At 33.6% G+C, this 17028-nt stretch overlaps 1 protein-coding gene across 1 annotated transcript in view; it reads right to left on the bottom strand.

Moving 5' to 3' along the window:
• The window catches only part of LOC115877688 (extracellular serine/threonine protein CG31145), a 418713-nt gene that overhangs the window by 91567 nt on the left and 310118 nt on the right, over positions 1-17028 (bottom strand). The window contains exon 5 of the mRNA XM_030893955.1: positions 8980-9058. Coding sequence (XP_030749815.1) covers positions 8980-9058 — 79 coding nt within the window. The remainder of the gene's footprint in view (positions 1-8979; positions 9059-17028) is intronic.

Raw genomic sequence — 17028 nt, 5'->3', positions numbered from 1 at the left:
AGCGAACAGTTTTGCAACAGTTTTCAGCCTATAATTTTCGATAATTTCTCCGACATTTTTATACACAGCTGATAGCTTTTTGATGACAGGATTGATGAAAACTTTAGCCTCTGCTACGTTTTACATTTTTTACATCTAATTTTATGCATCGAAAAATTGCTCCGCTTGCATGCCGGCGCGAATTCCGAACAAAACGCAAATAACCCATTATCGTATTTAAATTACTTCCCACCTAGAGTTACTCTTAATCGGTCGGGAGGAGAAATAAAAAGGAACAACGTCCAACAGAATGAATTTAAATGGTACATTAAAAGAGACAAATTTTCTTTAAAGTTTTTTTATTATTTTTTTCTATCACTTCAACCAATGCAACAGTTGTAAAGTGATTGGTTAATATCAATCATCTTACTGGTTATAATTAACCAGCAAGATTATACCAAACGACCGAAAAAAACGGCGTCAAAGACGACTGGGGAAAAAAAGGAGCACATGCTCCATTAACTGGACCAGAACCGTTCTACCTCCCAAGTGTAAACTAACTCAAATCGGAACTCAAGAACTTGGAAGACTCCATCCGTAACCTGGAATGGAAATCCTGCAAACCGTCTAAGGCACTCAAAGCAGTTTCTGAGGACTTACGACCGAGAAAAATCAAAGATTTTACTTGACTTAAGTAAGAACAATCTTCGGATACTCACCGGATTTTTAACAGGACACTGTCTCCTCAATGAACACCTCAGTAGATTGAAACTAAGAAACAAGGGTGAATGCAGATACTGTGGACAAAATGGGGAAACACAAGAACCCATCATCGCATAGTGACATACCTAAGCTTTGGTGCGACTGATATGGACGGAGATGGAAAACTATTGTCAAGACTAAAATAGATGTCAACTTGGGTTTATATCAAATTAGGAAAAATCATGTAAAATATAATTCTAGTAAACCAATTTGATGTAGGCCCGGGAGATCGGTTACTTGCATGCCGTCGGCCCAGATATGTTATTAAATAACATTAATATTAAACAGTGTTTAATATTAATATACAAACCTTTTTAAGAAAATTAATTTTATTTTTCAGAAACTATTTGAGACAGAGTTTACCAAAAATGCTTTTTATATCTACTACTGGGTAAATGAATTTGTAGATATATTACGACATTTCTTGGAACTTTAGTTTCGGAGATATTAATTTAATCGGACCTTTTTAAGAAAATTAATTTTATTTTTCAGAAACTATTTGAGACAGAGTTTACCAAAAATGCTTTTTATATCTACTAGTGGGTAAATGAATTTGTAGATATATTACGACATTTCTTGGAACTTTAGTTTCGGAGATATTAATTTAATCGGACCTTTTTAAAAAAATTAATTTTATTTTTCAGAAACTATTTGAGACAGAGTTTACCAAAAATGCTTTTTATAACTACTAGTGGGTAAATGAATTTCTAGATATATTACGAATTTTTTTGGAACTTTAGTTTCGGAGATATTAATTTAATCGGACCTTTTTAAAAAAATTAATTTTATTTTTCAGAAACTATTAGAGATAGAGTTTACCAAAAATGCTTTTTATAACTACTAGTGGGTAAATGAATTTCTAGATATATTACGAATTTTTTGGAACTTTAGTTTCGGAGATATAAATTTAATCGGACCTTTTTAAAAAATTAATTTTATTTTTCAGAAACTATTAGAGATAGAGTTTACCAAAAATGCTTTTTATAACTACTAGTGGGTAAATGAATTTCTAGATATATTACGAATTTTTTTGGAACTTTAGTTTCGGAGATATAAATTTAATCGGACCTTTTTAAGAAAATTAATTTTATTTTTCAGAAAGTATTAGAGACAGAGTTTACCAAAAATGCTTTTTATAACTACTAGTGGGTAAATGAATTTCTAGATATATTACGAATTTTTTTGGAACTTTAGGTTCGGAGATATAAATTTAATCGTACATTTTTAAAAAAAATAATTTTATATTTCAGAAACTATTTGAGACAGAGTTTACCAAAAATGCTTTTTATATCTACTAGTGGGTAAATGAATTTGTAGATATATTACGACATTTCTTGGAACTTTAGTTTCGGAGATATAAATTTAATCGGACCTTTTTAAGAAAATTAATTTTATTTTTCAGAAACTATTTGAGAGAGAGTTTACCAAAAATGCTTTTTATATCTACTAGTGGGTAAAATATAACAATCTCAATCAAACGCAGGTCACCGAAGTTCGATTTCTTCATGATCATAGCCGGGTTAGTGTAAATAGGTTGTAAACTATTTTGACGACGTAACCGGCGATGACTACGAGGAATAGAAGAATATAAAAAGAGTATGCTGAAGAGAACGGGGTCAGGTCGCATTATGAGTTCATAATGAGTCTCATTAAGAGTTCAATGTTAGTTCATAGATAAGTTGATATGAGTTCATTTTGTTCATAGTAAGTTGAAAGTCAAATGTTTTTTTTTCATAACAAGGGGCCGTCCTCTGCTGGAAACACTGCGACCTGTGAGGCCTATTGTGTTTGTCCCCTTTCTATATCTGCACCCATTCTCCTATCCCTGTGCCCTGCACTAACTTATGCAGGTCCTTGATAGGAGGGGAGCATAGTTCCTCCGGTTCTAGTCTAGCTTTGCCAAATAAAAAGTGTCGCTTGCGATCCAGAGCCTCGCAATGACATATTATGAGCTCCGCTGTTTCAGGATCTTTATCGCAGAGTCTGCAGCAAAGACTTCCTTGATACAGGTTGAGCTTGTTCAGGTAACACTTGACAGCCATGTGTCCTGTCAAGAGACCTGTTGTAATCCGCACTTTATTCCTGCTAAGCATTAGCAGTTCTTTTGCGGTTTTAGGGCTAGGTCCTTGGATAAAAGCCTTGCTGTCCCTGTGCCCCTATCTGTTTCTCCAATGAACATTCTGCTTTTCCCTGATCCAGAATTTTAATAGATCATACATTTGGGTATTCTCTAGTACTGGCTCTGGATCTGAATAGGATGCCGATGATGTTTGCCTAGCTAGCTCATCGGCTTTTTCGTTGCCTTGGATGCCGCTGTGACCCGGCACCCAGAATAATTTAATTCTGTTCCTTCGTGCCAGAGCTACAAGTTCACCTAGGTATTCCCAGACGAGTCTCGACGATACCTTTGCTTGATGAGCTTACCTGAATAAGATCTTCTATTGTTTTCTTTCGCACATTGTAGAATGGCAAAGATTTCTGTCTGGAATACGGTTGAGTGTTTACCCAAAAAAAAAGGATAAGCTTACCCTTGGTCTTTCCTCAAATACTCCAGCTCCTGTTCCTTCAGCGGTCTTTCACCCGTCTATATACCAGGTTAGTCCATCCTGAAGGAATGTTATATCTGTCCACATTCCTCGATCCATTTTGTTCACCTCGAATGTGGTAGTGATAAAGAGGTATCATTTGGTCCGATCTCATTTAGTAAAATGGTTAGTCAGAAGAGAGTGAAGACGTTGAATATGTTCCTGTAAGTAATCCTTTCAGCATACCCTTAGCAACTCTTGACATTTTCTGAAATTGTTCTCCTGATGTTTTTATCCACACTGTGCATTTTTATTTAATAAATGTATATTTTTCTAATGGTTGTTTTATTCGGAAGAGAGAACCTGGTCAAGCGATCCTAGCGAACAATCCCCAAGCTATGTCGCGACACTATTCTTTGGAAAACCGTTTATTATACTGGCTTTTGTTAAAGCCCTGGGACTATATGATGATCCCATACAATCTATATCTATTCGATTCCAAGCCAGCTTCACTCAAGTCAATTTCAAAAAAAAGTGGGATTGACTTGAATGTTCAAACCAACTTTTAAAGTTAATCGTACGTCTTTATATCGGTATTTGAAGCCAGCAAGCGTGCTTAAAACACTGGAAATAAACGTGATCTCTTTTCATAGTTATTCGGTATTTTTTGCATGTCAGAAAAAATTATTTATTAATCAGTTTTAGCCTGTTAAATAATATAAATTAAATAAATTCTAAAACGAAGAAACTGGGGGTTGTTTACAAATAAATTTCGCTTGTTTCACGCCTCTATACATTCGCACGTATGGCGCCATTCGGTTTACAATTAAAATTGAATTTAGCATTTCAAAGTATTTTAAGGCCCTCCAGGCGCAAAGAACGGCGAACGTTGTCAAACAAGTGAAAAACATGCACGCCAACCACGTAGAATTTAAGGTTTACGCTTGTCGAGTTTGTGCTTGATAAAATCTTTGTTTCTCACGTATGAACGTTCGTTTGGTATTCGCGGCGCCCTCCTTTCGCGCGGAATTTGAATTTGGTATTTTGAAGAATTTACACAGCGGCACGCACTGAGACATACGAGTGGAAAATAAACGAATTTTAGTTAGTTTTGTCGATCTTTTGTTAACATCTTTGCGAGAATCTAGGTTTTAGTCGAAGGAAAATCATATAAAATATAATAGCAACATAAAACAATAGTCCTAGAATGCCACTCTATCTAAAGAAGAAAACATTCGACCAATGTGTACTGCTAGTCATGACATATGCATGCAAAACCTGGACACTTAAAACGGACATCATAAAAAAACTGCAGGTCACACAACGCTCAATGGAACTAAATATGCCGGAAATAACCAAGAGAGACCGTAAAAGACTAGAACGGATACGACAAAATACTGAGATGAACCGCCTATTTAAAAATAGACAATATTTATTTAAATTCGAAACATTCATTTTTAAGACACTCTGTATAGATAAACAAAATTATTGATTTTTAAAATATTATTCACAAACTCGGGAGAGGGAAATCAGGCGACGAACAGATGTGATATTTGTTAGATAATAGCTTTTAGACTACCATTCGAGACGCATTGATATTATTTTGGTTCGTAAGTTTTGTGACAAAGAATGTTATTAAAGGTAAAGTAAATGTTTTCTCATTATTTGACTAATGTTAACTAAATCATATTATTTTGCTTTCTTGTTGTAATTCTGTTCTAAAGCTTTTCCTTATTCATTTGATCTGACAAAGACAATATATAACATGTGTATGCATTTAATGGAATCTATTAAAAGTAATCTAAATAAAATCGTTTACTGTTCCTTCGTGCCGATGTTTGTGGTTTGTGAGAATAAGAGCCTTGTTGAGTGTACTAACAATTTTCGACCTTGCATGGGCGAATATCTTAGCTCGCAAAAGGGCAAACAAAAACAATAAATAAAATAATTCATAGAATAACTTACAATTTATTAAATTATAAGATATTGGCACCAAACCTTCTACTTTAGTGTCGATTCCGCAACAAGGGACTTCGTACCTACGGGTGGGGACCCGTTAAACTAACAAAAAACTCTTCAGTTTTGAACGATATAAATGTGGCATGTTTTGAATGTATTAAACTATAAACCTAGGTATGAAGACAGTTTCTATATTATTATTTCTCTATTATTTAAGTTCAGAACAGCATAGTTAGATTCTCTGGAATAGTGATCATGGTTTTCTCTGCCGTGCTCTTTTACATGTGAATTCCAGGCAGAGTACGGCACTCCTTTCATTTCATTTAATAAAATAAGTAGGGCTATTTACAAATTTAGCGTTTTATTTACATAACCTATTCTCCTCAAATTTCCCAAAATATTGCTTTGTCGAGGCGCATGCGAGGTAATCACAATAAAAAAATATTTAACACAACGTAGGTTCCTTTCTTTCATTTAAATTTCTTGTTATACAGTTGGCCAAAATATTACCTCTTCAACTTTGTTGACGAATTTGGGTTGTTACACTACAATACCCAGGTAATAGATGTCATCCACAGAGTCAAATCCCTCAAATGGCAATGGGCAGGACACCTGGCAAGAAAAACGAACTACAGATGGACCACAGCATGGTACCTACGATGAATTAAAAGACCTAGAAGAAGACTGAATCTGAGATAGGACCATGATATTAGGAAATTAGCAAGGATAACTTCGGCTCGCATAGTCAACAATGGGCCCAACTATCAAGAGAGTATCTAAATATATGAGTTAGGCTAGGCCATAATTGAAAATGGTTAAAGAAGCTGTGAAAATAATGTTGATGATAAAAACAATAGTAACATATTTATGTAAAACTTGGAAAATAAGTTTGTTATAATATAATGCTTTTATTTATTCACTATTCTAAGAAACTCTCTATTTATCTAGTAATACTAAAACGCTCTATTTGAAAGTCGATTAGAGAAAATAGTATGATTCATTGGCAAGCGATGTAAATATTTGTGATCAGGTAAAATTGTGATGTAAGAGGAGGCTTAGCTTGCCGGCGGCGGCGGCGGGTCAATAGTAGACGGGCCGGCCGGCTGTTGTGTTGTGTTTTGTCACAGAGCTGACATCTGACATTTGGGGGTTGCGAGTCTTTTGACTATAAAAGTTGCATGTCGTTTGACTGTAAGGCAACGGGTCTTTTGACCATTGAGAAGAAAACCTCTTGTGACGTCTTGCCTTCGAGGTTGGTCTTGAGAGTTTGAGGTCTCCCTTGTCTTCTCGATTGACACGATGCGATGCGGCGTTGGGGTAGTGAGGTACCCCAATTAGCCTACTCGATTGGGATGCGAATCTGTTTAGCGGCAGATTTTCGTCCGGGGGAAGCCCCTATACGAGTACTATTTCAGGTGACACTAGCTAGTTGTTGAAGCATATTAACCAATAGATCCTTATAATATTTGAATTAGATGGAAGATCTGGAATGGGATATATTAAATAGAATGTCAGTGATGTCAGTGGCTAGGGGGCGGAGTACCCCCGGGTGAGTTTTACTATTTAACTATCAATTTTATCCAGATCAGTAAATGTTTGTTTTGTTATTTTCATGTACAATGAGAGAGTGCTTGCCAGTGACCAACTAAATGGATATTTGAGGTGAATTTGCATTGTGAGACCCGGTTGAGTAAGCCACAGAAATAATAAACTATTTCCAAAACGTTGCGGTATTTGTACCCGAGGCAAAGGACTCTCTTCCTAAATCTCAGTGAAATAAGTAATTCTAGACGTTTCTAAAATAGCTGTTGTTACGATGATATTTTGTTAATTACGTCTCGTTTTATGTGGATATATATTCCACAAAATTAATATTTGCACACGCGTTTATAATATGAAGAGTAGATATTTAAGAACAAAACATGACTCAATATGGAGGAATATAATTACAATATGTTTTGTAACGTTTTTAGTTCGTTACATGTCTTTTTTATATATAATATATGATGTCTGGCCTATCATCACCGGATTCCCTCTCGTTCAGGCCGGATAGATTATTTGACGCGTAATTTTTACGTTCCCTGGTCGCCAACTCTGTGATCGTTCGACACAACCCTGTTACTATTCTGTGAAGGCGCGCGCTGTCAACATCGCTTCTGTCAACTCTCCGTGCTTAACCTCAATTTGTTTTGACGCTCTGTTTTATCCCAGCTTTTAGAAATGGTGATTATTTGTTAAATCTTGCTGTATAATCTGAATCAGCTGCTATTTCAAAGCAACAGGTAAAGATGAGATATTATCCTTTTAGATTCGATATTATTATTGAATATTTTTAGGGTAGAGTTACGGATGTCCCAACTTGTATTTGTGTTTTGCTGACACGTTGGCGTCCCTTTTCTTTTTGTCCTCAGAATGTCACATGGAAGAAAGGACATGTTGTTTATTATTTATTGAGCCCTCGGAAGTATTTCGAGGTAGGTTTATTTTGTTTATTAGACCTTGTTTGGTTTTAAACAAGAGTTTCATATTTTTAGGGTCCAAGTACGGACTGTGTTCAAGGTACGGACTATTTCCAAGTACGGACTGTGTCCAAGGTACGGACTATTTCCAAAGGTACGGACTATTTCCAAGGTACGGACCTTATCTTATGTACGGATGTCCTGTGGACGAGTGTCCCCAGTAAGAACGATTGTTTCTTACATATAAGTGCCACAGCGTGGATGTAGCTTGAGTCCCATGCTGCTTCGTTCCCAGCTGTAAGCTAGTTAGTTACGGCTGTACCAATTTATGGTGTCTCATTCTGGCCCCTTTGGTTGTGTTGGATGGCTGAGTACAGAGATGCGAGACCACCTCACGCTGCTACTGTTTGAAGCAAGATTACATAAAGAACAGCTAAGTGTAGATTTACGTTCTAGTTTTCATGTTTTAGATTTTCTATATTTTCAGTCTTAAACAGTAATGTACATTTTAAATAATATCGTACAGACTATATTTAGTGGTTAGATTGTTAAGAACATTCATGTCGATATAATCTTTAAAATATAATTTAGATCTTAGGTTTCATTGCATTACGTCTTGTAATGGTATTACTTTTATAGATATTATTGCACTGTTTTAATAGATGGATAATCAAACATAGATTCTAGAATCTACAGGTTGTAACATCTTCGATTTAGCATCATATAGAATATATCAAATTAATTAAAGTAATGCTACATTTCATATTTTCTCTTAAACTTTACATGTCCTGTATTTAATCGTAGTTGTTTTCATTGATATTTAGTACGACTCTTACCACCACTTTCTTTGACATATAACCACTATATATTTACTAGAACTCTACAATGTCATGTATCAGCAAAGAACGTCATGAATAAATATAGTCATTAGTTTTAAGTATTACACAACTGTGTTTTCTTTCTCTGTACATGCCTGGCGCCCAATATCTATATATCTTTTGTTAATTAATACTGATTAATTTTCTCTCTAGTGAAATACCTTATCCACGACTGCTCTCCGATGAAAAGCTGCCGTTCGCAGTGGTAGTGGCTTAAAAAACGCTACAGTTTATTATTTAATTTTATTATAATGAATTAGTATATAAAATTGTATATGTTACGTTTGGAAATATATTTCCAGAAATATTTCGTAAAAAATTTCGGGGATAGTGTAGATGAGGCTATTTAACATACGTTAATCTCTTATATTAACTTAACGGCGAATAAAATGTTATGTAAATAACCTCTAAGCTTACCTCATCGGCTTGAAGAGGGCCTGCAGCTCGTTGGGATAATCGATGATTAACTTGAGTTGCGTTCCGCCCGATTTCTGAGCTGAAACAAATAAATCAAACTTTCAGACAGGATAGCGTAAAAGACGAGGCGAGGGGTGGGATAAATCTGTATTCCCTTGTTGTGTCCCCCTGAAAAGGTAACGGTTTACTGGTTCCGGTTGGTTTGGTTAGTAATTAATCCTAACAAAACGTCCAGGTAGAACGAGGAGAGAGATTTTATTTAATTAGTTTATTAAACAAATTATATAATTATAGTATAAGTAATAACTATATTCAATAAAAACACTTTTTACAGTAGCATGACCAACAAGAAAAGTAGGAAAACTTTCACATGTACTTATCATGATTGTGATTTCTAGAAGTACATAGGGTGTACAATTTATTGTTGAAACCAACCATTTTTTAAGGGTCTGTAAATACAGAGTGCGTCTTACAGTCGCTCACCCTAATATTTTTTTTAATTTTTTCAGTTAATAAACATAAATTAGTATTGATTGAAGTATTCAATTGTTTTTCGTCACTTCTTGTTTCACCAGAAATGACTACAACTTTTGATTTTTAAATGACACCCTCGGTATATTTCTACTTTATTCGATAGAAAATGATATTCTGCAAACTATTGACATATTCGTTTAAAAAAATCGTGCCATGTGCCGCGTCCTTTTCTAATTTGAAGTTCAGCAAAACACAAGTTTACTTAATCGGGATGAGTTGCATAGAGGCCACTAGCTTTTAATTTTAACAGCCGGGTGGTCGGGGTCCAAAGATCTTAATAAAAGGGCGCCACGAGATTATACTCTGTGAACTCGGCATAAAAGATGTTACTATTAAGTAGACTTCAACACTAACCTCGAACTGTTGAGTGTAACTACCATGAACTCCAAATATTACTATAATTACTTGAACTTAAGCGACTCTAACTTAACTATGAGACTAGACTGCAAATAATACTACTAAAAATGATTAAGCAATTTATTAAAATATTCAAATGTTAAATGTATATAAAGAAAGGACAAAAGGAATGAAAATGAATGTAAATGATTGGAAATGTAAAATAAATCAGAATTTAAATCAATGAGAACTAACTAAAATTGTACAGTCTTACTCTGTCTTGACGTATATACTCGAAACTACTCAAAAGTTCCTTTGGCTGAGCTACGGTGTACAGCTATGGGGTGGCTACAGCAGGGTACAGCAGCTCGATGTACTGTCACTGGAGCCCATCAGCAAACGTACAGATACCAGCCAGGTGTAGGACTTCAAAAGGTGACATAAAAAACCCTAAATAACATTGGTTGTGTTAGAAAAGAGCCTCAATTATAGAACAAGGACTAGCACAACGTGTAGGAGTTAATAAAGGCAATAAAGAAGGACTAATCAAATCTGAACTTTACCTCAACGAGGGTTTATGATGTCCAACGGGTAACTCTACACACGGGCAACAGGAACGGATGGAATTCTGGACTGTTCTGTGCTACGGTCTGGATCGGTCTCCTTGCTCTACAATTACGAACAACCAAATAAGATTTAAGAAAGATAACACTCAACTAATCTTTCTACACCACGTGGGCGTGAAAAAGTCGAAAACCAGTCAACAATACGAATAAAAATCAGTTGAGTATTGACTTAGAATAGGCAGAAGAATTATAGTATACCTTGGAACTCTCGGGGACTTCTTGGGCACGTGCAATCGGAACAGCAGGTGAGAATTCGGCTATTTAATCCCTTGACTGAAATTTGGTCGGTGGTCCATACAAATTCAACAAAATCCAACCACGTCTCTGACCAAATGTGTTTATGAAGACTTAGTCCTTCTCTAGGAAGACCTGCTAATTACCAACAGGGAATGGTTCACGAAACAGGCAGCCAGTTCTTCACAGGATGTTCTTCGGTCGGGAAATACACAAGAAGTGATGCAAGGATTCGATTTCCTTCACAAAATCAGATTTCAACCGGAAATCTCCCTCCAGGATATAGATAGAGAACTATATATCTTGACTAGTCCAACTCACAAAAAGGCATAAATAAAAAACGAGTCAATGACCGAACTTAACTCACAAATTCACACACAATTCACACACTGCGATCCACATCAAAAATAAACAATTTAACTACGAAATTTTATCTGATAATTATAAAATTTCAATAACCAAAACAAAGGGTAAATAAATCCAAAAACATCTGATTTGATCTGACAGTGACAAGTGACGGAAAGGATATCAAAGATAAAGAGAGATCGACAAAAATTCCAATGCTGGGCCAGTGACAATATTGTGAAGCTGTAGCTGTATAATATCGCGGTGTATATCGGGTTGCATAATCGTAAAATTTAAATAAAATAATATTTAACAATAAAATTAGAGTAAACATGATGCAAAAATAACAGTTATTTGCGATAATTTATGAGCTAGCACGCAGAGGTCGTAGCGATGAAATTTAACTGTTAACTGTTGTTAGAAGCACTAATTTTTAATCAAGGAGCCTTGGAAAAAATAGATTTGATCGTTTAATATTTTTCGTGTCTTGTTATATCTCAATTTTTTAAATGGAACAATGGCTCATTTGCATATTTAAAAAAATCATTTTTTACGAATAATTTGGTACCACACACTTGGTATTTCAAGCCAAATTCTCGTTATGAACCTTATGTTACAATTTCAAATAAACAATATGCGAAAATGTCAAAATAAGACATATGATATGTCATTCTATTCAGAGTGTCATTTTCTATCGAAAAAAGTGAAAATATACCGATGGTGATACTTAAAAATCCAAAGTTATAGTCATTTCCGGTGAAACAGGAAGTGAGAAAAACAATAGAATACGTTAATCAATCCTAATTTATGTCATATACTTACATACCAAATCAAGTTTTTTTATCTAAAAAAAATAAAAAAGTTATAAGGATGGGCCAGAAGGCTTTTGAGAAACACCCGGTAGACATTATTTCAAGCATTGTTGATCGCTCCGTAGTTTCTCTAAAAATTACAAAATTGCAGAAAATAATTAAACTAATTTGACAAAAATAACGTATATAACAAAACCATTATATATTTACAGCAAAAATATAAAAATATACATAAAAATCTTTAACTGTATAATAGTACCTTTAAATCAATATGCCGGTTATAACGAAATGAAAATGTAATGCAGGTAAAACAGTTTTAAATAAAACAATAATAAACTTAATAGTAAAATTTTGAAACAATAATGCCGGAATCATAATTTTTAATCTTGCTCCAGAGGTTTACGACTGTACACAAAAGCAGTTGTAATGAATTCTAAAAATTAAACAGAAGCAGTGGCGTACCATTTAAAAATGACTAAAAATGAATAAAGAGTTAAGAGTCCATTTCACTAGTCCGAAAAACTAGAAATAAGCGTTCGGCATTTAACGTATTATGTAAAATTGGCTAGGTATTTTTACATAAATGAAGAAGGAATTTAAAGATAAAGGATTATACTATATCCGTATTGTAGCGCATTTATAGACAACTTCTTTATTTTTAAGATTTTGATGGGCAAACATCAACAAAATATTCCTTATGTTTGGACTAAATTTTCTCGAAAATATAGACATAATGTAAAATTCCGTTACTATACGGAAATAGATTGAAGTTTTGTGATTACAGTGATATATAATTTATTTGGTTTTGTAACAAATTGCTCGCTATTTTATGGCAAATGCTGAGGCTCTGCAAACCTTAATCAAGCCTTAATCCAAGCACGTGTGTTTGGAATTTTGAGTGTGGCTTCACAAGACAGAATCGGGCTAATTCTTAGGCAGATTTCTGATATATAATATATATTTCCTTCGGCCACACACCCACTTCACCCGACCCCTAAGGCGATCCGAACAGTACAGCGTAATAGACTCTTAAAACACAAACAATTATTGTCCTGCTAGTTCATACATATTATTTTATAAAAATTTTTTGGCTTCAGTATTCAAAATTTATTTATAATTACTACAAATTAAACATTTTTTACGTCTTTCAAACTAAAATTAGGCAAAAAATATCTGTAACTACGCCACTGACAGACTAACTATACTTTATTTCGTTCTGTTTCAGTTTTCTGACAGAATTAATATACTAACATTTGAAAAACTTTACAGAAATTCCGGTTTTATTTCTTCGGCACAGGTTTATTCCCCCAAGTTTTACGAGAGTAACAGTTTTATTATCGTCGCCGTGAATTTACAGCTTCCGTAAATAATACAAATATTAAAATTTGATTATATCATTACAGTTTGTGTAATTCCGGATTATTGAATAGCATTAATTCGCTTTTAGACGTTTTAGAGTGAAGTAAAATAAAGGCTATCCATAAAAAAATATTCTGAGAAAATGTTAATCAGATCGCATTAAATTATGCGTATTAATTTCGCATTTATATAGGGTGAGTCTTAATTATGTGCAAATATTTTTTAGGGTAGTATATGATCACATAAACATGTCTATGAGGTTTTTTCGCAAAAAAAATTGAAAAAAAATGGAATTTTGATTTTTTTAAAGAATTTAAATTATTTAAAAAAGAGTTTGTTAATTTTTAGTTAAAACACATTATATCTTGATAATATGGCAAAATAAATACTAAAATAAATTTATAAGAAAAAAATTACAAAAGATCCATTTTGTAAAGCAAATTTTGTAACAGTCTTTTTTTTCTAGAGAGCTATTACTAGCGCCGAGCAGTCGGTCTTTTGTTTCTCGGGCGCCACCCTCAAAATTTATAGTGTTTGAGAAACCACTACTGCCAGTACGGGTAGCTTTTCTACAGTTTAGCATCCAGGGAAATGGGGTAAAAGCCAGTTAAAGTCGAATATGTTCCATAACGAGGTTTATTTAAATAAATTAAATATGAATCCAGTATATTCAAGTTCAAAGTACTCGAATTCAAATATAAAAAAAATATTAAAACATGAAATCTAAAAAAGATAAATTAAATCAGATCATCCCGTTACAGGTCAAATACCAAAAGAAATTAAATCAGTTAATTACAATAGCAAATAATTAAGTTCATATTATTTAAATTCAAACCTGTAAAGAAATATTATAATAGAAAATGCAGCAATACATATTTAAATACTAGCAATACATATTCAAATACATATTTAAATTAATCAAATATGAATCCAATATCTTCAAGTTCAAAGTATTCAAATTCAAAAACAAAAAGAAATATTAAAACATGAAATATCGCAAAATCTAACAAAAATAAATTAAATCAGTTCATCTAGTTATAGGTCAAATATCTATATACCAAAAGAAATTAAATCAGTTAATTACAATAGCAAATATAAGTTCACAGTATTTAAATTCAAACCTGTAAAGAAAATCATTATAATATCCAATAAAATAGAAACTTTAATTAAATTCAAATACGTAAAAAATATATATATAAATAAAATAGGAACTTTAATTAAATCCTCATCTGTAAAGAAATTTTATACCATAAAAATAAAATAGCAACTCTACTGTGCTGAAACTAAAATTTGTGATTACTAGAACTCTGATGGGGTCTGAAAATTGGCGTCGGAACAAAACGAATCGGTTTGGTTGTCTGAAGAAAATCGGCGTGCTCGATTTATGTTCACGCCTAGCATTTAACAGATCAAACAAAAAAAAATACGGACTTCATTACAGTGGTTCAAAGTAAAATAACTTGGATATTTTGGATTTATTTAAAAGAGAAAATATGTTTCTTTAATCGATATCTACCAGCCCTGAAAATATTTGCACTTATTTAAGACTCACCCTGTGATTCAAAACAGTTAAAACTAATGAAACATTCTTTTTCTTTGATATCTATCACTAATTTTTATTATTTGCTACTGCAGCTCAATTTATGTCGTCAATATTGTGGTGAATGCATGATTGACCAAATGATCAAGAATGATTGAGACCAATCAATTTATTGTTTTCTATATTTTTGTTTACATTTCAAGTATTTTCTGTGAATTTCTGTGTTTCTTCTAGATTTGAATATGCTATTATTGTCTTACTATTTTCCGCTGAATATCTATTATAAAATTTTATAAAATTCTATATATTACTGATTTGTAGTGGTAGTGGCATCAATTATTAGAAGTAAGCTATAAGCATGCGTGACGTGAGTTGTTACTTGTGGAAGATGGCTGAGTTCCTAACCTAATTTATTTAAAAATTAGGTTTAATTAATTTGTCACATATATTATTAGTTATTCTAATATTTGGGGTAGAGACGAATCCCAATAAGTCAGAAATGATTAAAAATTTTCCAGTTGTTCTACAGTTATAAATGGCGTGACTAACTTGACTTTGTTTTATTTGTTCTTTTAGTCTCATTAAACATGACAAAATCATAATTAACATTTAATAAAATAATATATTTAATTTTCAAACCATAGAAAAAAAAATGAAAATGAGAATCATATTCTTATAAGTTATGGATAACGGTTTCTTATTTAGTATAGATAGTAATAATTTATTTCTTGGCAAAATATAGTATAATAAGTAACAAGTGTTGTTCTTTCTTTAGAAGATGCGAGCCCTTGTCGTTGGTAGTGACTGGTCAGGTGCCTAGGAGGAATCCCCTCTAGCACTTTAGCTGGATCTAGGGACCGTCTTATTCTCTTTTCCCTGGTTGTAGTATCGTAGCCAAGGAATTGCACAAAACGTGTAACGATGCCAGATGGAACCAACCTTGTATCATACCAGACACTCCCCAAGTAGCATCTATCTAACTTCGAACTAAATCTGACCTGAAGCGACGTCAGACTTTGTGCAAGTTTAGGTCGGGTGCTGGTGATACGACCGGTGACGTCGCTTTCCTATTAAAAGGGACGTCGTTGAATCCGAGTCGGTAAATCCAACGATCTGTCGACGTACAACATAACAACGTACCATTTTTATTAATTTCCCAACGTCGTTCCCACGTTGGCTTGCACGACGTACATATACTTGAACTAGCCCGACGTCTACCCGTCGTCCGAATAGGATACATCTCACTGATAATCCCTAAAAAACTTTCAATTATATTTTGTTGTATTTTATGTTCATATTTATACCTAATTTACGTATCTCTATTTACGTCCGTAAATACAACCCATTAAGTAGCATTTGCGGCCTAATAAACATCATGAACATAACCTAACAAAAAGTTTTTGTAAACAAACTTATTTTTTTTATTATGATATTTCATCTACATTTTACAGAAAGAGGTCGAATCTTTTGCAAAATAATAATAGTAGTAGTGATGTCTTGCCTCCACCCACAAATGTTTTTTATCCGGAAGAGATTCTGCATTACACTGGTGTATCTATCCCCATCCTCCTCCCACATGTGAGATACTGGTTCCAATTCTTTTAAATTTTGTATATATACTATTTTAAAAAAGTGGCTGCCCATTTTTTAAGGAGAAAACAAAAACTGAAATATAATTGCACAAACCCACAAATCACTGATACGCAAAGTGAGGTTACGCCCATGTTACGCCTACGAAACCGTTGAACCGTCAACTGTCAAACATTTTTTGACAATAAACAATTGACCTATCATAGACCAATAACAGACAACGTCGTTTACCAGGAATACGAAAAATTATATGCTTTGTGGCCGACGACGGTTGCTCCTACATATGCCGGCTGATCGCAAATTTTACGTGGCGTACGTTGGAATTATATACGTCATAATACGATTGCCGGTCGTCCGGTTTGATGACTTCGGTCGTGTGAGACGACTAATGTTGGAGACCCGGTCGGAATTGGTATATTCGTAGTTCACATTAAGTCGGACACAGAAATCCGCCATTTTTAACAAGTATCCGATTGTCAGCCATTTTAAAATCATTTTTTTGTTTTTAAAATTTATATTCACATTCCGATTTCTAGTAGAATAATAATGATAAGGTTGAGTTTGGGGGGAACCACAGTACATTTTTATGATTAAACCAGTTAGAAAATAAAAAAAATATTTTGCGAGTTACTTTTTTATGGATATTTTTATTTCATAAATCTACCTAATTTTG

This window comes from Sitophilus oryzae, unplaced genomic scaffold (assembly GCF_002938485.1).
Source record: "Sitophilus oryzae breed Bouriz unplaced genomic scaffold, Soryzae_2.0 scaffold_1497_pilon_pilon, whole genome shotgun sequence".
Classification (NCBI taxonomy): Eukaryota; Metazoa; Arthropoda; class Insecta; order Coleoptera; family Curculionidae; genus Sitophilus; species Sitophilus oryzae.
Note: the sequence above shows the minus strand (reverse complement) of the source record. Positions and strands in the feature narration are given on the sequence as shown.